The sequence below is a fragment of the Microplitis mediator genome, chromosome 2, assembly GCF_029852145.1.
Source record: "Microplitis mediator isolate UGA2020A chromosome 2, iyMicMedi2.1, whole genome shotgun sequence".
Classification (NCBI taxonomy): Eukaryota; Metazoa; Arthropoda; class Insecta; order Hymenoptera; family Braconidae; genus Microplitis; species Microplitis mediator.
This window is the reverse complement of record NC_079970.1, coordinates 1,338,980-1,360,395: the sequence shown is the minus strand read 5'-3', so window position 1 is coordinate 1,360,395 and position 21,416 is coordinate 1,338,980. Positions and strand designations below refer to the sequence as shown.

The 21,416-nt window shown below is 31.7% G+C and overlaps 3 protein-coding genes across 7 annotated transcripts; 2 read left to right on the top strand and 1 right to left on the bottom strand.

Annotated features, from left to right (window-relative positions):
* Window positions 1-3,737: 3,737 nt before the first annotated feature.
* Window positions 3,738-15,102, bottom strand: LOC130678573 (facilitated trehalose transporter Tret1-like). Of its 5 annotated transcripts, none has more exons than XM_057485856.1 (3): window positions 14,964-15,102; window positions 8,559-8,640; window positions 3,738-5,965 (listed from the first exon to the last, which is right to left on the bottom strand). In XM_057485856.1, exons 1-3 carry the CDS (start codon window positions 14,967-14,969, stop codon window positions 4,542-4,544), a joined length of 1,512 nt encoding a protein of 503 aa, XP_057341839.1. In that variant the 5' UTR covers window positions 14,970-15,102; the 3' UTR covers window positions 3,738-4,541. The 5 variants fall into 5 exon arrangements, with proteins under 5 accessions (XP_057341839.1, XP_057341842.1, XP_057341837.1 ...); XM_057485859.1 differs by lacking the exon at window positions 14,964-15,102 and adding an exon at window positions 10,780-10,841; XM_057485854.1 differs by lacking the exon at window positions 14,964-15,102 and adding an exon at window positions 10,080-10,756.
* LOC130678571 (uncharacterized) lies at window positions 11,265-19,482 on the top strand. Its single transcript, XM_057485853.1, has 11 exons — window positions 11,265-11,451; window positions 11,540-11,803; window positions 11,876-12,256; window positions 12,340-14,750; window positions 14,994-15,287; window positions 15,365-15,512; window positions 15,608-15,781; window positions 15,947-16,214; window positions 16,287-16,439; window positions 16,503-16,645; window positions 17,676-19,482. Exons 2-11 carry the CDS (start codon window positions 11,586-11,588, stop codon window positions 17,899-17,901), a joined length of 4,416 nt encoding a protein of 1,471 aa, XP_057341836.1. The 5' UTR covers window positions 11,265-11,451; window positions 11,540-11,585; the 3' UTR covers window positions 17,902-19,482.
* An 817-nt stretch (window positions 19,483-20,299) lies between these two features.
* Window positions 20,300-21,001, top strand: LOC130663468 (tubulin polymerization-promoting protein homolog). Its single transcript, XM_057462710.1, has 2 exons — window positions 20,300-20,463; window positions 20,548-21,001. The coding sequence occupies exons 1-2, from the start codon at window positions 20,400-20,402 to the stop codon at window positions 20,832-20,834; spliced, it is 351 nt and encodes a 116-aa protein (XP_057318693.1). The 5' UTR covers window positions 20,300-20,399; the 3' UTR covers window positions 20,835-21,001.
* The last annotated feature ends 415 nt before the right edge of the window (window positions 21,002-21,416 follow it).

Sequence of the window (21,416 nt, the reverse complement as noted above, 5' to 3'; positions counted from 1 at the left end):
TGATTGATGTATGCTCCAGTGCAAGACTAAAGTGCGCATAACTTATGCATGTCAACGAATTATATGACTACTTCAATGCAAGTTGAATGACCATATCGTACACGCCAGCTAGATCATACACATCCCAACAGTATATAGAACATGATATATATATATATAAATAGTGCACATTGAGCTATAGCTCATCTAACGCATAAGTGAAATCCACAATAGATCTCATCTATGCACCGCGCACTCTACACACCCAAAATATTTATTCATAATAAACGTATCGGAGCACAAAGCTTTTGATATTTAAATTAAAACGTTATTGACATTAATAATCACAGAGCCGCGAATTCAACAACAAAACCCCTCAGAGCTTACAAAGATCCACTTTAATATAAAAAGTGTGTTCAGAAAACGCCTGGAGTACATTAGAATCTATTTTAAGTTTAATGCATAACTTCAGAGCTTTTTGATGTTTAGATTTAAAGCTCAAGTTCGGCAGAAAGGTTGTCCTCTTTTAATCTTTGCCCTCGAGCAGAGCCTGCCCTCATTACTACATCCGAGGCTACACTGAATTAATCCACCATACGCGAGACCCAATGCCCTTGTGATATTTTAAAAAACCGACCGCTTTAATGAGATTTTTTATGAGGTAAGTATTCAATTATCTCGGAGGAAAAGCAAAGAAATGGGGAAACTCTACTTGGACTCCTTTGTCGTGCATCAGACTGGCGCTTGATTCGAATTTGATAATCAGGCAGTTTAATTGCTGAATAATTTCACGGATAAATTATTCCTGTTTTAAATTCTACGTCATACACTGTAAAAAATCACTGGGGTAAGTCCAAACGGTGTAGGTGGTAAAATCGGCGGTGTTAAATTTCAACACCGAAAGCGGTGTGAAAATAACGCTGCCGCCGGTGTAAATATTCTGTACCGGTTTTAAAACAAAATCTCCGGTGTTAAAATATCGCCGCTGCTGGTGTAAATATTCTAGACCGGTGTTAAAATAACGCCGCCGCCGGTGTAAATATTCTGTACCGGTGTTAAAAAAAAATCTCCGGTATTAAAATAACGCCGCTGCCGGTGTAAATATTCTAGGCGGGTATTAAAAAAAAATCTCCGGTGTTAAAATAACGCCGCTGCCGGTGTTATTATTCTAGACCGGTGTTAAAATAACGCCGCCACCGGTGTAAATATTCTGTACCGGTGTTAAAACAAAATCTCCGGTGTTAAAATAACGCCGCTGCCGGTGTAAATATTCTAGACCGGTGTTAAAATAACGCCGCCGCCGGTGTAAATATTCTGTACCGGTGTTAAAATAACGCCGCTGCCGGTGTAAATATTCTGTTTTTACACCGGTTTCCCCGCTTTTACACCGATTTTACTCCGCTTTTACGCCGGTTACCCCGATTTAACACCCGTATTTTTATCACCGGTGAATTACTCCTCCTACACCGTTGTAATTTTATTTTAACACCGGGCGGAGTTAAAATGAGTCCATTTTTAACACCGTTTTTTTTACAGTATAGTAAAGCCGAGCAATAGTGGCCATCTTAAATTTAAATAGGCCGTTGTAATTTTTCCATGTGTTCATTTAAATTTCCGCACGTAGCCGACATGGTCTGGCTTAGAACTTAAATATTTAAAGAGCCTATTGAAAGAAGGAGCTTTTAATGATGAATAGGTTCCAGACAGACGGGGGCTGTTTTGGAAGCCCAGTGGTAAATCTCTTAGGTGATAAATGATGGCGGTGCGTTGATGACGTCGACAGGGCTTGTTAGACACACACATACAGCACACGGGACACACGATTGAGTACTACATATAGGATATACGATATCCGCATATATCCATATATATATAAATTTACGTGCATTATTCATCGCGTTATCTCAATAACCAACCGCCAATACAACAAGTCTTTTGATTGAAGGAATCAGGATGATAAATATCTATTTACATTTTATGTCAATCACTGTCTCAAATTTATCTGTATTTTATGTTTAAAATTCGGCGTCAGCGTCAATAACAACAACAACAATAAATTGTAAACAAAAACTCGGGACATGTTAATGTCTCAAGTGTTAATAAACTGAATATTATTTGCCGAGGAATTTAACTGGTGGATGAGCAATATTCCGGGCGACTGAGACACCAGAATATAGAGCACAACGAACGGGTATTTAGAGTGACGACTAAACTGGGATGTATATATATATATATAGAGACGCAGTTAGACAATGGCATCTCCAAAATTTCAGCAGTCTAGTGCTTCCAGGACATGGTTGACACGAATTGCACGGAGCTCTCCCCGGCGAATCTGCTGCGGATCGGAGTATCTGCAGCATTCTCGGGGTTCCTGCTGATAGATGTGTTTGTGTATGCGTTTAGATAAGACACAACGTACTTACTTGAAATGTCTCTTGTGGGTCTTCTCAATGCTGGTACATGTATACATTTAAATACATCTCAAGCTACGCGGTAACAAAGTCATCTCCAACTGGGGTGTCATTTACGCCGCTGAATTTATTCCATTTCAGTCTGATTAAATCAGAAATTATTTTATCGCCGGCTCGGCTGCGTTTAATTCTGTGGGCAAGATATAAATATTCCACTCTCGAGTATTGATATTAATTAACTAATTCTGCGCATGCTGAAATATAAACTTGAACGTCTATTTTTATTGAATTTCACAAACTTTTATATAAAATAGATTTAAAATAAAAGTTTTAGTTGTTGTCCACTTCAGAGCAGCTAGGAAGTTATCAATATAAGTTGTCAGAAATATAAGTCAGGAAATGAGTCGAGCACACATAGAGCGAGTATAAAGTGAAGATAAGTGTGGACACTCGATTGAAGAAAACAATAGTGCTTTTGTTTATTGGCATGTTCTTTTTTGTTCCCAGTCCTTGTAGAAAACAACAGGCCAGCAGGCGGCATTTGACGTTGACATGCCAGGGGTTTAGTCGATCGTCTGGACGTCTTTGTTCTCTTACTCGGTTCAGCTTCTGCTCGAGTGTACCTTATCGTTTACTGTTGCTTTGATCCACCCTCTCCCATTTACCTTTTCGCTCTGCCCTGCGCTCACATCCTTCAGTAACGAATGAACCTGATTTTTAAAAAAAAAGTAAAAAATTTTCCTTCCCCGTTTTTTCATTACCTTAACGAACACTCGGTTCTACATCCGCTTAAATTTTTTCTTATTCGTCTTGTACTCATTTTCTGTTTGTCTATTTCCCGTATTTATTTTTTTACTCATCTTCCCATCCTCAGCTACCCCAGTATACTTTTTTATACTCCGTTTTGTTCCTTTTTATATTATCCATTTTTATCTCTTTTACCTTTCGATCAATTTTTTTTTAACTTTTTTTTTTATTCTCACTCGCTGCCGGCGCTTCCAGCTCTTCTTACCCGTCCATCGCACTCACAACCAACAAAAGTTTCGCCGTTCACAATCGAAAGTCGATATCAGACCAAATTCACGTTTGCTGCGGCATATATCTATATATATATCTATATATTTTTCATTTTATTTTCACTCCGAGCTGTTCATTTGTAGTTTTACTCAATGAAACAATCGATTTATTAAATTGAATTAAACATGTAACGTTAATATTTTGTTCCTATAGAATATATAATAAATATTTACTTTTTTAAAAGTAAACCCCGAAGCAAAATTAATTTAAATCCTCTCAATTTATTCACAAACTATATATTAAATGAATGAATGAAACATTTTAATAATAAGTAATCTAATTTTTTATTTAAAACGTATTCTACATCATGTACAAAAGTTATTTCATTCCACAATATATATTAATATATATTCTATAAAAGATTATGTCGAGAGCATACAGCAGATTTTGCTTTGCAGACCGGGAATTTATTAACTCCTCCAGCAGAGTTATTTAATAACAGACTATTTCATCTATTAGCAGACGTTTCTAAAAATAATATGTATTTTTATTTAACTTACTCGCCATTTTTTACAATTTATTTTGTTGAAGTCTACTTAAAAATACTTTACACACTCTAAAGTTACACTAATTATTTAAAACTATTAAGCATTTATTAATTTCCATGTAAAAATATTTTTCTTTATTAAAAAATCGCCCGGAAGAGCGCAAGTTATTTTTAAATGCCGTAATAATTATTGCTAGTAATTAAAATTCCAAACAGTAATTCGAGTAATTAATAAATACAATTGTCATTTTACGCAACTAACTTTAAATTACACGTAAAAAAAAAATAGTAAAGTACATGACCCGAAAAAAATTAAATAATTCATAAGTAAATTAATAAGTATTCAAAAATTTGAAATTTGAACTCGATTTATTTTTAATAAAATTGCATTGATTGTAAGTATACTGAACGATACGCCTAGAGCAATTGGCTTTATTTAACAATTGAACAATAAATCTTTTATAATTGACAATCAATTAAAAAGTTCCCGTAACTTTTTTTGCTCCCAGTAATTTTTAAATTAAGCATTATTTGGTTTTATTCAATAAAATCAATTAAACTAGCCCGATAATTAGTCGGTGCGGGAATTAATTAGTCGAAAATGTCGTTGGCGCAATAGATAAATTTCCGGATGATAATACATCCTCAGTTTCTTTTTCCTCTTTAAAACTCCTGTTATATCTAAATCCACGTCTCGATAATTCTTGTTGTATCTCCAAGAAAGATTTATTTTTAGTTTCCGGTATACAGAAGACCACGAAAATAAACCCGATAAAACAGGACATGGCAAAGGAAAAGTAAAGCGTGTGAGTGCCCCAGGCGTCTTCAATTTGTTTGTAAAATATCGAGACCAAAAATCCCAAAATTCCGTCCGAAATAGTGATTCCCGCAGCAGCGACCCCTTTGGCATTCGTGGGGAAGAGTTCGCCTATAATAGCATTTGGAAGGGTGCCGAGACCAATTTGGTATACAATTTGAAACAAAACAATTACGAACAATGGCAATAATTTAATGCTTTCAATATTATATTTTAAGTACTTTAAAAATAAATAAGTTGCAAGAATCGCTAATGCAGCGGCGCATGAAAAGCTTGACCACATTAGTAATTTACGTCGGCCCGCGTGTTCAACAGTCATGGTGGCAAGTGTACCAGAAACTAGACCTACGGCAAAAACAATTATCGTTGCAATATTAACGTCTATTCCCACGTTCGCTGTCTCGAATAATTGAGTCAAAAATTGCATTGTCGTAAAATTACCGCTGAGTTGCTGGACAACAATCAGCATGAGCACAATGAAAAACGCTTTGCGATTATTTGATGACAACAGATGACGTATTTTTATTTTCCAATTTTCCGACTGCGCTTTCTCCTCATTAATATTGTTAACAATTATCTGCAACTCGCGGTGCGCTGTCTCCAAATCAACGTTTTTGAAAAATGCAATGGCTTTGGCGGCAGCAGTGTGGCGGTTTTTCATCGCCAAATAATAGGGACTCTCTGGAAACCAAACAAACGTCGCGACAAATAGTATCGGTATTCCCAGCAAAACGATTCCTAGTGCCTTGTATGACACGTAAGGCCCGACGCAGCATGTAAGTAGCGAGCCGGTGAAGACATTAACGGCTATTAGTGTACCCAGCGCACCTCGTATGTTGGTGTCGGCAACTTCAGACACGTACATGGGATTCGCTGTATAAGAGATACCAACACTTATCCCTTGGATAATACGCGCTACGTACAGCGTATTGGCACTGACGGCGAATATTATGGCGAACCACCCGCCGATGAAAAACATACTTGAGCACAGCAAGCAAACTTTACGTCCAAAATAATCGGCCAGGAAGGCACCCAGAAATGAACCGCACATTGACGCAATTACTGTTAATGACACGACCCATGAACTCTCGCTACCGGTGATTTTCATCGGGACGTTTTCTCCCTTTTCCAGCCGCAGTAACATCGTCGTTGACCATCCGTACACTGTACCAACAGCTACCATTGATAGTGTTGCTATAACAGAGTTCAAATTTCATTATTTTTTTCAATTATCAATTTGTAAAGAAATAGGCGAAATTTTTATAATTACACTGTAAAAAGAGCGGTGTTAAAAATGGACTCATTTTAACTCCGCCCGGTGTTAAAATAAAATTACACCGGTGTAGGAGGAGTAATTCACCGGTGTTAAAAATACCGGTGTTAAATCAGGGTAACCGGTGTAAAAGCGGGGTAACCGATGTAAAAACGGAGTAATATCGGTGTAAAAGCGGAGTAATACCGGTGTAAAAGCGGGGTAAACTGCGTCCGCTTGGAGTATTAACTTTAAAGATTATAAAACACAAAAAATGTCAGTTCTCTATGAAAATTAATAAAGAATATTATTTATTAACAAGTACAGTGATCGAGTAAGTAAAAATATTCACAAAGTAAAATATTTTAACATCGGTAAAGAATATCTACACCGGCGGCGGCGTTATTTTAACACCGGTCTAGAATATTTACACCGGCAGCGGCGTTATTTTAACACCGGAAAATTTTTTTTAACACCGGTACAGAACATTTACACCGGTGGCGGCGTTATTTTAACACCGGTCTAGAATATTTACACCGGCAGCGGCGTTATTTTAACACCGCTTTCGGGGGTAAATTTAACACCGATAATTTTAACACCTACACCGCTTGGACTTACCCCGGTGATTTTTTACAGTGTACTTTAGTTTTTCTATTCTCATAAAAATAAATCTTTGGTATTTTCAAGTGATTCATAAAATAAATGTAAAATATACTTAATATATTTATAAGTGTTTTCATTATTTAATTATATGTCTACAGTACTTTTAAAACTTAAAGCGATATTAGAATTTGTAAATAGGATTACGACCTTTTAGATCCGAGGCCATTTATATTTTTCGTGTCTGCATGAGATAAATTTTGTATTTTTTTCTCATCTTAAGACAATTAGGAGAACTACTTGGGATTTTAAAAAATTGATTCCGAAGTGAAGATAAAATTTGTTAAGTACTTTCGTAGGTAATAACTTTAATGAGGGTGTAAGGGCCGTGCGGGTCTAGTCTGCTGTCTTCTTGCCCAGACTTTGGCGGCAAATTTTTTCAGGGGAGTGGGGGTATAAGTGTAAAGTAATTAGTTTCGTGTGCATCGGTATACTGCCAAAATTTAGTCAGTACTCATCCTGATAGTAAGTCACGTCGTCGCTTCTTTCAGTGCTCTAGTAGAAACAAATAACCTGAAATTTTATTCTATTTATTATAAACCTCAGAAGTTTATCCAGTTCACAAATAAATAAATTGATCCAGTTTATAAATACATATATTTATAATTTATAAATAATCAAATACTTCAATTAATAAATTGGTAAGTAATCACTTGTTTTTAAAATTAAAAAATTGACGATTCATATTTATAAATATATAATTTATATTATTATTATATTTATAAATATACAATATATTAGTGTTGTATTTAAAAACTTATATCTAATTTATATTTTAAAATTTACAGCTTTTATTCAAAATGCCGGTCTTTGATGAATCTGTTGCCCGAGAGAAATTCAACTCTCACATAGTGAGCGGGGACTTCAAAATGCTAAAGTGGCATTTTATTAATCGCAAAAGATACTACAAAATAGTTGCACGTGTGTGGTATGAAGAATTCACGGCCGCTGATGACGCGAGGAAACTTTTGTTCATACAATTCGCCCAAGACATTATTGAAGCTGCGAAAAAAACTGAAGCGACTCAAATGGCAGACGAGTTTACTGTTTATTTATTTAAGGCCTTCGAATACTTGGAAAGAAACAATGAGCTGATAAGTGACATGAAGACGATTTTCAATAAATGTCAGTCTCAGGGATTGTACAACCCCGAAATTATCGCCATGAGCTTGGCGTCTGTAAGCTTGTCTTAAATTATCTATTGTTTTTTTAAAAATGTTAATTAATTTTTTTTAAAAATATTATTTAATTTTTTTCAAAACATTGTAAATAGTGTAACATAAATATTTAGTTTGGTATTTAATAAAAAAAATTAAATAAAAAATTTTTTCTACTTAATTTTAGTTATAAAAACTTTTTTTTAATTTTAAACATAATGGCGGTAAAATTTAAAAAGTCATCAGTTTTTGAATTTCTATACAAATATTCAAGTTAATTTTAAGTCTTATTTAATTTATTCTCGAAATTAATTCCAAAAAATATAATTTCTAATATTTCTTTTCATTTTCAAATAGAAATCGATTTACTTACACGGAAAAAAATTAACTATATAAATTGAGAATGACAAGTAATATAATGACATAATGATCAGTAAATACCATCATTCTAAATAGTAATTTTGTCATTTATGATTAAAACGTGAGTAATTACAGGATAAGTATGAAAATTAATTGTCTACTTAAGAAAAATTACTATTTGAACTTTAAAAATCGTAACTGATACTTAGAAAATAGACGACACGTATTATAAAATTTCCTATTTGAATGTTAAAATTCTCCATATTGACAACCGGGTTCCGGGTTATAATTTCAAATTGTAATTTTTAAAGTTTATTTTTTTCTGTGTAATTTTTAAAAATACATTTAAAAACTATACCTGAAATAGCTGCAAGCCATTGCTTCCATTGTGACCACTTTGCACCTTTGTCCGAACAAACTTTGACTTCCGGTTTTTCGAGCTGAAACAAAACAAAATATTTGCAGAACCGGTAGGAAAATAATTGAAAAGTTTAAATATTCAATCAAAATGAAATATAAATTTTCATTCGCGGCACTCGCGAGTTTGCGCAGACACTAGATGAAAATATCCACGCGTTTGACATAACCTATTGTTTTATATAAAACCGCCGCATTTGCAAAAAACCTAGAGCAGTCTCTGCCATAAAAATCTATTGATCCGAAGCTATTGACAAACAGAAGTACAGAGATAGTGTTCTTACCAGCGTGCCATTGGTGTCAGTCATGATAACGGAAAAAATCGATCGAGATCGAGCGCGCGCGCAGTTCGATATTTAAAATTACTGATGTACAATGCATTTATTCTTACACACTTAATATATATGATACTAAAATATAATACTATCTACATACAATGTACCGCGAATATATATCATATATATTTATATACCACGATAAGCCACGAAGAAAAAATTTATTATTTTATCGCACTTTCGTTTGTTGCTCGTCTATGTGAAGTCTTACAGTCACGCTTGCGCATCCACGCTTTTCGTCTTATTCATATTATTAGAAAAGAAAATATACATATATATATATATATATATATACCTACTTTATATATCTCTTACTTGCGCAATATTTTTCCTTGAGATTAAAAGTCTGGTTGAATTTTACGACGACAAATTTTTTAAAAAAATAGCGGGCGAAAATCGAAAATTCAAAGTCAACATTAGAATATTAATTATATTTATTGTCAGCGTTATTAAAAATGATGAATCATCATATCTCATCAGATAAATAAACTTGCAATCTTAACGATAATGAATTATTATAGAAACTGATACGCAGTCTTGGAGATAGAGCTCATTAAATTGAAACCCGATAATACTATAATAGTAAACTTGAATGTCAATAAAATAGTTATCGCATAGATATAGATATAGATATATAAATAATCAATGAAGTTGTAACAATAAAACCCGGTATGTATTAATCTGCATTATTGAACTTTCATACTTTAAAACTTTACAAATTCAAAACATTTCACTGATTGTTTTCATTTTTCCCTATATATAAGTCGTTACGGCAACAGATTTTCCACCTTTTATTATCGCAACAATAACTTTTATTATTATGACGCGATTAGTGTTGCATTTATTCCGGTAACGATTTACGCCAAGTTTATCTGTTACAAAACTTATGTAATAACTTCAATTATTTAACAAATAACTCTATCGTTTTATTTTAATATCTATAGATATAGCGTTTTATTTTAATATCTAGAAGTATACCGCTACCACTACCATTATTATTATTTTTAATAAAATTTTGAATTCAAAATATTTAAATTGTTATTAAATAATTAAATAATTAATAGCGCGGATTAAAATTAATATCGTAAATTTTTATTAATAATAAAATATATGTATTATTAAAATACCTCGTTAAAATCGTTCAATGCAAAGCTTGTCATGGTGAATAAATTAACAAACACACATGTGGCAGTATGCCAAAATAGGGATATACATTAAAGGATGACGAGAATATCATTAAAACATTGATATGGATAAAAGCCTCGTTAAGATAATATATGAATTTATATATATAACAAATAGCAAACTAATATATCAGCAATAAACAATTAATTATACCTTCGATGCCAGTAATTAAAAGAAAAAAAATGTATACCCGACCATCCACTTAACAAGAGAATTTAAATATTTTAAGTATTAAAAAATCCGGCATTGACAAGACACTTGTGGCATGCGAAGTTATATATCAATTGACGCAATAAAACAAAGTGCGATGTAAGTTACTTAGGCAATTTACAGTTTATTTACAGTTTAGAATTTAAAAAATAAAAGTAAAATAGGATAACGCAAGAGTAAAATAAATAAAAAGTACGGGTAAGATTAAACGAAGCATAAAAAAAGGATGCGATGGAGAATAAACGTGAGAAAAATCTTTAAGCGAGACTGACAAGATGACAAATTGTCTTTGTTGTTATTTCAGACGTTGATAAATAAGTTAGTGTAATTGCTAAAGTAACAACCGACTTATTTATTTTTTTTTATTCATGGATTTGTTGCTGCATTTCACTTTTTAGATTTTATTTCAACAGATGTAAATAAATTACGTACTATTTTTTTATTTTAAATTTTTACTGCTGGTAATTTTTTATATTATTAAACATGTGAAAATTTTTTATCTTATTTTCATGAGAGTTAAAGTAATACTGAATATTAAATGTCATATTCTTGCATTTTATTATCATAAATATTTAAAAAATTTATATGTATAGTCGAGATTAAATTCATATATATTTATATTTACGTAATAAGAAAAATACTAAATGTAATTTAAATAACATAAATTAGTCATGATTTTTATTGTTTTTTTTTTAAATTGAATTATTAATTTAAAAAAAAAAGAAAATATTTTTTACATTTATAAATTATATATTTTTTTATCAGCAAATAAATTTAAAAATTAAATAAATATATAATTAATTTAATTGTTCAACTGTCAAAAGATTTAAAAAAAATCTTGCATTTGAATTAAAAAAAAATTGCCGCCAAAAATCCTAGATGTCAGTATTTGCCGGGCGAAGAATTGTAACCTCTCTTTTTTGACAGCCAATCAAATAAATAATTAAACAATACTACATACGATATTTATAATAAAATATATAAGTATTTGTAACTAATAATAGTTGACACCGATTGTAAAAAGTTTAACAATAATCAATAAAAAATAAAATAATAAACTAGATACTGGGATTATATTCAAATTTATTTAAATGTCAAGAGAAAGTAAGTAAAATATTAAATGAATTTATCAATTATATTTAACCGGTTATATATATAAACATATATATTTGTTCTACTTAATATTTTTCAGGTTTATTTATTTTTAATTATCGGCAGTAAGTCAAAAAAATATAATAATGTTTCAAAAACCTGTAAAAACCTACGGGAAAAAAACCCAACCAGTAACGTCATCATTTGGTCCAGAGTTGATGAAATTATATACGAAACGCACATTTGTACCTATTACTCCAGATTCTAGTATTGATTTCGATGAATATTTGAGTAAATCAGCTAATGACTCAAATGATCGCAATCCATTTGAATCAACCTTTGACAGAGTTGTCAGAAGTGCTAAGTAACTGATAGTTTATTCAAATCTCAATTATTTAATATTTATGCTGACGTCTAATTGATTTTAAATTGACAGATTACCAGCAACAGTTGATACGAATCTCCAGCTCGTTGACAGCACAACGGATTCAAGTGAAGAGCCGCTGGAATTAATTCCCATAGATACTGAAGTGGAGAAAAATGTTAGTAGACGAAACTCTAGATCTAATTCGGATGATTTTCGGAATGAAAATCCAGCGGAAACAGAAGCTACTAAACATGGGACAAAAAAAACGTCAGATGTAAATAAATCACAACCGAGTCACAGTCTGGTGGATTCCGAGTCAATAGAATCCATTGTTCTCAATGGCCCTGAAACACAAAACTCTAGCATTGATTCCGATGATAATTTTCAGAAACCGGCTGGTAATAAATCCGGGGATCAAAGTCCACTTGAATATTCAAGTGAAAGTACCAAGTAAGTCAATTGATTTTTATTTTTTATTTTTACTGCAGTGTCAAGGGGAAGTGAGAACTGATAAATAATTTATTTGTCAACAGATTACCGGCAACGTCACCCCATGATCTAAATCCACAGTTCGTTGATACCACGACAGATTCAAACGAAGAGTCATTTGAGTTTATTCCGATTGATAATCCAGAAGTCCAGATAAATATAAACGATAGGCGTAAATATAAGAGTAGTAATTTAGTTGATAATAAGAAAGAAGATAAAGCTGCTAAAAGTTTGCAAGCGAAGACACGTGTGAGAAAACGGCAAATTAAAAATATTGGTAAAGACAGCAGTGACAGCGACGCCAGTGCCAAGTCATCCCCAGTACGGAAGACGAGGCGTGCGGTCAATAAAATTTATAATAGAGTTTCTAGAGACAGAGCTGGATCTCCAGAAGATAAAAATAAAATTGTCTGTAAGAAAGTTACGGGTGTGAATGAATTGAAAGATTGCTGTGTTAAGTTGACGCGGCTGGAGTTGAAAGAAAATAGATTTAATAATAATTATGATGATGAATTTAATTCTGTTAATAGTGACGATTGTCGGGGTGATGATGCTAATGATGTAGAAGGCGATGGTGATGTCGACAGTGATATGAAAACGAAGGAATGCCGGGTAAGATTATCGCGGTTGAATAATAATTCAAAATTAGGCTTGCAAGCGGATTTAATGCAGACGTTTTTGAGCAGCACACCTTGTGACCACAGAGTTGGGTTCAAAAAATTAAAGCCGACTGTATCGCCGATACAGTTACCTGGCAGTGATAAAAAAAATTTAACGGTACCGCCGACTATTTTGCTGAATGACAGCAACGAGTTATTTGGAGATGAGGATGGACGCAGTCCGGCGAGAAAGAGTTCGAAGAAACTGTCGGAGTCTTCTGAGTCCGTGGTCGAGGACACGTTCAGTGAGCAGAAGAAGCCGGCTGTCAAAGTAAAGCTGAGGCTTAACACCGAGGAAGAGGCGAGTATTAAATCAGTTGATTTATTTTCTAGTTACTCTGATGAGCTATCGAACAAATCGGGTGACAATGACCCGAGTGTAGTAAACAGTACTGATGATAACGTATTTGAGGGTAAAGAATTTAATGAAGACAATGGAACCACCAGAAGCTCCTCACGGACTTTAATTGATCCGACTTTGTCAGTCGGGCAGACATCAGCTGATCCTGATGTCGAGTCAGTGGAAATTAATCAAAATAGTGGGATTGACAGTTCACAGCTGTACGAAATGGATCAAAGGAGTTCGATTGATGACTCGGTGTTACTTGAAATCGATGAGGGAAATATGGTTGATAATTCAAAATCATTTGGAATCACTCGGAGGATGTCAAGTGCTGACACCAACTCAGAAGTTTATCAAAATAAAAATTCGCAATTAATTCAAATGGATAAAAAAAATTTGACAGCTGACTCAGAAGCGTCAGAAATTAGTCATAAATTTATTGGAAATTCAAAATTATTGGAAATGGATCAGAGAAGTTCAATAGCTGATTCAGAGCCATCAGAAATTAGTCACGATAAATTTATTGGAAATTCAAAATTATTGGAAATGGATCAAAGAAGTTCAATAGCTGATTCAGAGTCATCAGAAATAAGTCAAGATAAATTTATTGAAGACTCAAAATCATCTAAAATGGATCAGCCAAGTTCTCTAATTGATGAAAATTTAATAAATCAAAGTGCGTCAGTTAATAATACTAGTTCAGTAATGATAATAAATGAAAACTCGTCATTAATAGAAAACAGCATGTCAATTACAGAAGATACTGCTGATAAAAATGACTTGAATGATTCATCAGAAACAGACGATGATTACCATTTAGTTGTGTCCAATACATCTTCCAATAAAGAAGACGACAATTCTCCAGAAGTGTCAAGCCAAGAAGATGATGATAAGAAAGATGAAGAGGAGGCTGAGTGCAGCGAAAGTAAAAATGTCAGTATCATAAAACCTTCAGAGCCGATCGTACTTTTGGAGCGGATTAATAGTCTTGGGCATATCACCAAAAGACGCAGGGAGTACCAGAGTTGGGCGCGGGACCTAGGCGATATTGCGGAAAGCTCTGGGCTGGGGTTGTCTCACGTCGCTGAAGAAACGGAAAAAATCCCTGAGCATGTTAACCAAAGAATATCTCGCAGGAGAAATGTCCGAAGTACCAAAACCGCGTTGCCAGTGAGAAGAAGTTCCCGTATAAAAAGCGACCCCAGTGAACTGGATGACCGACCCAAGAAAAGTAGAGTGGGATTTTTGGAGCCGATATCTGATCCCTTTGATGAGGATGACAAGAATGATGACGCCAAAGTCTTGTACTTAAAACCGGGGAAATCTTGGGCCCGTTCGCTGTCTATTTTAAATAACATCCGCAAGGAAGAGGATCTCGACTCGATGTCTACCGGAAACAAAGGAAAGAAGTGGAGACAGAGCGTTCGAAATGTCTTGAGCATGCAGCGACAGAGTTAGTATTTTATTTCATGAAGTTAGCAATTTTATTATTTACAAAAAAACAATGCAAGTTTATTTCTAAACATTTTTTGCTAAACGTTTTAAAATATTTTTTTTTATTTTATTATTTTAACGCGATCGGTTTTAAATTTTTTGGTCAAATGATTTAAAATTTTAAATATCAATGGGTTTGTATTTAAAAATTTGAATGGTTATAAAACATTACCTTCATTTAATTGAATTTAATTACTTGCAGGTGTTGTACAAAGTTGCGTAAAAGATAAAGAAAATGACAAGAGTGAACGGCAAACATTTAGCGACAGATTGTTGGCATCAAAACGCAGCAATGCTCCAAAGGTATCGATAGTTAATAATAATGAAGCTGTTGAATCTGGAGCCGGACGTTTTTTCAGGCGTATGTCGATACGCGTTGTACCTAACAGCAATAAGTACAGTATAGTAAATGATAAAATAATCGAAGACTCGTCATTCCTCAAAGTCTTTGGTATTTCGACTGACAAGAATGACGAGGTCCAAAAAAAATCACTCGGTAAATAAATTTTTACTTTATTATTAATTATAAATAAATAAATAAAATAATTTAACTTACGTGATAAATATTTTTAGCGGCAAAAGATTCTCTGGTTTATCAATTACGATGTTCAAGTACACCAGCGCTGGACGTCTTACCAGAACCAGTTTCTGCTAGAAATGTTGTACTTCAGCGATGCGATCAGACAGACAGTTTACCTTTCGAGACATGCTATCCTGACTCGTATGTTTTTTATTTTATCACTTTAATTAATTGAGTACATGGGTAAATTATACTGCGAGTTGATACTAATTTTATATATTTATTTATTTAAATAGATATTTAAAATACTGCCGCAAAATAGGAGAAGGAGTCTACGGCGAAGTGTTTCTCTATGATAATAAAAAAGATAAATCTGTTATTAAAATAATTCCTATTGAAGGCAGCGAGCTCGTTAATGGCGAGCCGCAAAAAAAATACGGGGAAATTTTGTCTGAAATAATAATTGCTAAGTAAGTTTATTTATTTAAATTTAATGTAAAGTAAAAGACCTAGTACCCGATCACATCATATATTTGTATAGATATATTTAGTAAATATAGATATACAAATATATGAGTGATAGGGTACTGAGTCTCACCTTCACTGTTGTATTTAATATTTAATTTTATTTATAGAGAACTACACAATTTAAGATTTAATAAAATATATCAAACAAATGGATTTGTCGAAGTTAAAAATATAAGATGCATTGTTGGTAAATATCCACATAAATTATTAGAGTTATGGGACACTTATGATGAGGAAAAAAATTCGGAAAATGATTCCCCGAGTATGTTTACCGATGACCAGATTTATATTGCACTAGAACTTGGTAACGGTGGTCAAGATATGGAAGCTTTTGTGTTTAATAATTCTGCTGAAGCTTACATAACATTTTTACAGGTAATTATTTTTATAATAATAATATTAACAACAATTAAAATAAAAGATAACGAGTTATTATTTAATTTTCAGGCGGCATTGGCACTCGCGGTAGCGGAAAAGTCACTAGACTTTGAACATCGCGACATGCATTGGGGAAATATTTTAATTTCACGTACGAATGAAAAACAAGTGTCTTGTCGACTCGGTAATGAAGAAATAAGTTTACAATGTAATGGTATAAAAGTAAGTATTATTTATTTATAAAATTTATCAGTCAATTACAATAATTTTATTTTATAAATTTAGACAACAATTATCGATTTCACGTTGTCGAGAATGTCGTATCAAGGATGCTGTATGTTCAATGATTTGTCTCTCGACCCGGCGTTATTTACTGCTGTCGGCGAATATCAGTTTGATATTTACAGATTAATGAAAGAAAAAACTGAGTATGTATCAAAATTATAAATCATATTTAAATTTATTTACTACACCGGCACACAAAAAAAAATAAGTTCTCTGTACTTTTGACGGGACCGATTTATTCCCATGTATTTTGACCCGCTGAATCCGAATCCGAGGTCCGTTTAACCCGTACACCCTCAGATTTTTATAAAACTTTAAAAAACCTCAAAACTACACAAAAATCGACCGTTTTTTAAATTTATAAATTTTGTTAACCCTAACTAAGCATGATTTTTATGTATTTCGGTCCTCCATATACTAACCTGAAGTTTATTTAAAACATTAGCCATTTAAAGTCTGAGTAAATTCCAAAAAACCCCAAAAATTGCAAAAAAGCAAAAAAATTCTTAGTGTTGTGATGAAAAAAATTTTTTGAAGCATATTAAAATTTTTTTATGTTTTAGGCCAAAATATTTTTTATATATATATATCACAGATCGAACAATATGATTTCTTTTATTTATTTCGATTCAAAAAATTATTTTTGTTATACCAAATTTTATTTTTTTCGATTTTTTGGGAATTTTTGCCATTTATTTAAAATTTTAGAGATGTCTGAGCCATGGATGTTCGAGAATTATATGTGACAGATAAACATACATGAAAATAATTATTTATTTAGCCCTATAAAATTTTTTTCATCACAATACTAAGAATTTTTTTGCTTTTTTGCAATTTTTGGGGGTTTTTTGGAATTTACTCAGACTTTAAATGGCTAATGTTTTAAATAAACTTCAAGTTAGTATGTGGAGGACCGAAATACATAAAAATCATGCTTAGTTAGGGTTAAAAAAATTTATAAATTTAAAAAACGGTCGATTTTTGTGTAGTTTTGAGGTTTTTTAAAGTTTTCTAAAAATCTGAGGGTGTACGGGTTAAACGGACCCCGGATTCGGATTCAGCGGGTTAAAATACATGGGAATAAATCGGTCCCGTCAAAAGTACAGAGAACTTATTTTTTTTTGTGTGCCGGTGTTATTATTAATTAATAATTTATTTATTTGTTATCTTTAGAAACAACTGGCAGTCATTTGTACCTTACACAAACATCCTCTGGCTACATTACACCCTCGATAAAATGGTGACCGCTGTAAGGTATAAAAATGTAACGTCGAAAATTCACAAACAGTCAATCCAAAAACTCGAGGAATTAAAAAGTACAATACTCGAGTACGAAAGTGCCTTTGATTTTATATCTAATTGTGATAAATTGACAAGTCTCAGACGTTCTATTTGTTAATTTATCTCTAATTAATAATAATAGTAATTAATATTATTATTGTTATAAAATCTACAGTATTCAAAAATAAATGTTCTCATGTTAATTATGAGTGCAATAGAAAAATTTATTTGAAAAATTCAAATATTTAAAATACAAGAGCCAACGATCAATTTTAAAAACTCAACTTTTATTATGCCATAAAAAAAAACGTTTATTTATTTTGTAGCTCAAAGACATGAAAGTCTGAAGTCAATATTTTCAATTACACAATTTATACTTAAATTTTTTTTACTAATAATTTATCACAATAAAAATATATGTCGTTTAAATTTTTGTTATTTAAAGTAAACTCAAGTTAATAAATTAAGGAATAGAATTTATTAAAGTTTAGGTAGGAAAATATTTATTAGTGTTTAATAATTATAAGTAAGTTGCAGTTGAGCGTCAGCAGCATTCATCCAATTGATTGTATATTTTTTAAATCATAATCCACTGTTCTAAAATTAGCATCGCTGTCCGCAAATTAATATTTTTTATTTTGTACCAATCACTTGACGACTCAATGATCTATCAATTTATCTTCCGCTGTTAAATTAATAAATTATTATAAATAATGATAATAATACTCATAGACTTAATTAATGTTATCTATTAACAATTTAAAATATATTTACATGCACAGTAACAATTATTAGGCTCTTCAGATTCTAAATTTAAATTATCAATGTTACTAGCTATTGTCATCTCCATCATTATATTGTTCAGTTGACCTGTCCTGATTTTTATCACTCAGGGCTTGCGAATCTATTAAATTTTATTGAGTATATTTGTAACATTAATTTTTAAATATAAAATATAAGAAATTGTAATGCCATAGTATAGGCCATTAGCAATATGTCTCATATTTATTTATGCATTGAGAACGCTCTCAATGTCCCCCATATTTCAAAAATAACCAATGACTTTTCACTGCGGTATCTATGGTTTTAAGGAACTTTTTTTTCTTCGGGTCAAGATCCTAGGCTGCAGTAACGAGAGTAGTTCGGTGGTCGCCACAAGATAGCGCCCAGCCACTTGTGGTGTCCCTGGTAAGATATATTTCAGAATTTTTATATGTTAAACTTGAAAACCAATTAGGTCATGGTATTCCTGTTTGATTTGACAGATTATCAAGAGCCTTTTTTAAATGTAAATTAGTAGATTCTTCATTACATCATGCTCTTATTGTTTCCTCGATATTAAAAAAAAACAAATTTAAGGTACTTTACTTAGGTAAAATAACCAAACCCTAACTTTTCAAAAAGTTTCATGTCTTGATTTTACATATTCAAATTTAGTGTTTTCCAGACCAAATAAACTTGATTCATTAATTGGTAGTGAAATTTGCGTTGACTTGAATCAGCAAGGATATAAATAAATATCAAATTTATTGTATAAAATGAAATAAAATAAATAAAATTTAATATAATTTATTAAATTAATTTAATTTATTTTATAGAATTAAATTTGTTGGGTCTCAAATTTATTATCTTAAATAGATCTTAAACAATGAAGTACCAGTTGATTGCTAGTTTTCTTGGTTGGGTCAGTCAATTTGTGATATGCAAATTTTGTTGGTTTTTTTTTTTTGAAAGGAAAATTATCTTCATAATACTTAATACATTATTCAATTTCTGAGTATGTAATTGGTTCGTTGATTTCAATTGTAATTCCTAGTTTTCGGCCATCGAGTTCTCATTTTCAGGACAGATTTGGTTCATATATTTGAAGTCCAATCATAAATTGCCGTACAATATTGATATAATAAAGTAGTATGTCTTGACTTGATGATTACGTCGGGCGTTAATTTATTTTCGGTCAATTTCAGAGTTCTCAGTTTCAATTTTCTAAAAGTTGAGGACATGGTTTCAATTCCACTGGAACCGATCTCGTTATTTCGAAGATTCGGTTCAATTATTTCGTCATTTGTCTGCAATTTCATGGAATCAATTCATTTAAATATTTGCGGCAGTAAATATAAATAAATTATATATATTTACAATAGAATAATTTATGAGTTTGACAAAACCATCGCAGTGAATTTAATTATACGCCGACTTATTGAAATGTCTGAAGTATTTTTTAAAAATTCTACTAGACTATTTATGTCACTGTCGACTATACGTCTTCTGAAATAAATTTATTCCTGAGTAATTAATTACAAATAAATAAATTAATAAAAATAAAAACTCCGAACCCTATTGTAGCAACCATATAATTGCCATTTAAAATTAATTTTCTTACGCCATTGTATTTTTTAATACAAAAGCTTGTAAAAAATAAATCATCAAATATTACTGAAGATTTAAAATTATTTTTCAAATTCATTTAGCATTTAATTTAAAAATAATAAATAATTAGACTTGAAAAAAAAAAAAATTAGATACGAATTTATTTACAAGATTCAACTGTTTAGTTTTTAAATTTCAATAAAAAATATTTAAATTAAATTAAAAGTAAAGAGGAAATAATTAAAAATGTTAGTTTCTGAAGCGGCGAAAAAAAAAGAGCGCATTGTGCCATTGAGAGAAATGTTTGAAGGTACAGATAAAATTATAAAATATCATTTTGAGACAAATTATTTTATTTATATTAATGATAATAATAATAACCAAAATAAATTAGCGTACTGTCAATTGGACACATTGGCTGACGTGATAGAGGTCGACCTGCTGTCGTTTTCCCAACTTAATAAATGGCTTGTAGACGCGAATGTAATCGACGAGTCTCGTGTGACAACAACAGATGCATTTCTGTGTTTTTTTCAATTCAAAAAACGCGCCATTTCCTACGATGAGTTTCTCGTTTATCTTGAAGATTTGGCTGACACCAAAGAATTAAATTTGAGTAGAATTAAATACAAATTACAGACATGCGGCAAACCACCAGAACCTCGGGATTCATCAGCATAAATTGTTAATTATTACGATAATTAAGTCTTTAGTAAAAATAAATTTATTAATTGAGAAATCATATTTATTTTCTCAAAAATTTTTTACATTATTTCCAGTTACCGTTTCTTTTTTTTCAAATTTAAACACTCATTATTTGTATTCAATAAATAAACTCTTTTGGAAAACTTTCAACCTCAATATTTACAAAATTATAATTAATTATCGGTTATATCTTCACATGCATCTTGACATAGAAAAATTTCAATATCTATATTTGATATCATCTCATAATCATTATCTGTGGTATCAAAATTTTTATTAGCGACTTTCAAAACACCGCGGGATATATAAAAAAATTTTTCAAACTAAAAACAATTAATGTCATTAAAAAAAATAAAATGACATGACATATTAGATATATTCATTAGTCATTATGCATAAAATATAATAATTACTTTGAAGTAATTGTATTGTAGAATTTATCACCAGCATCAGTTAATCCAGTACATATTATGCGACCGCTTTCATCAACAAGTGTCTTATGTTAATTTCCATCTCTACGCGAGTTGCTCCATGTTCTAATGGTAGCACGACTTGTAA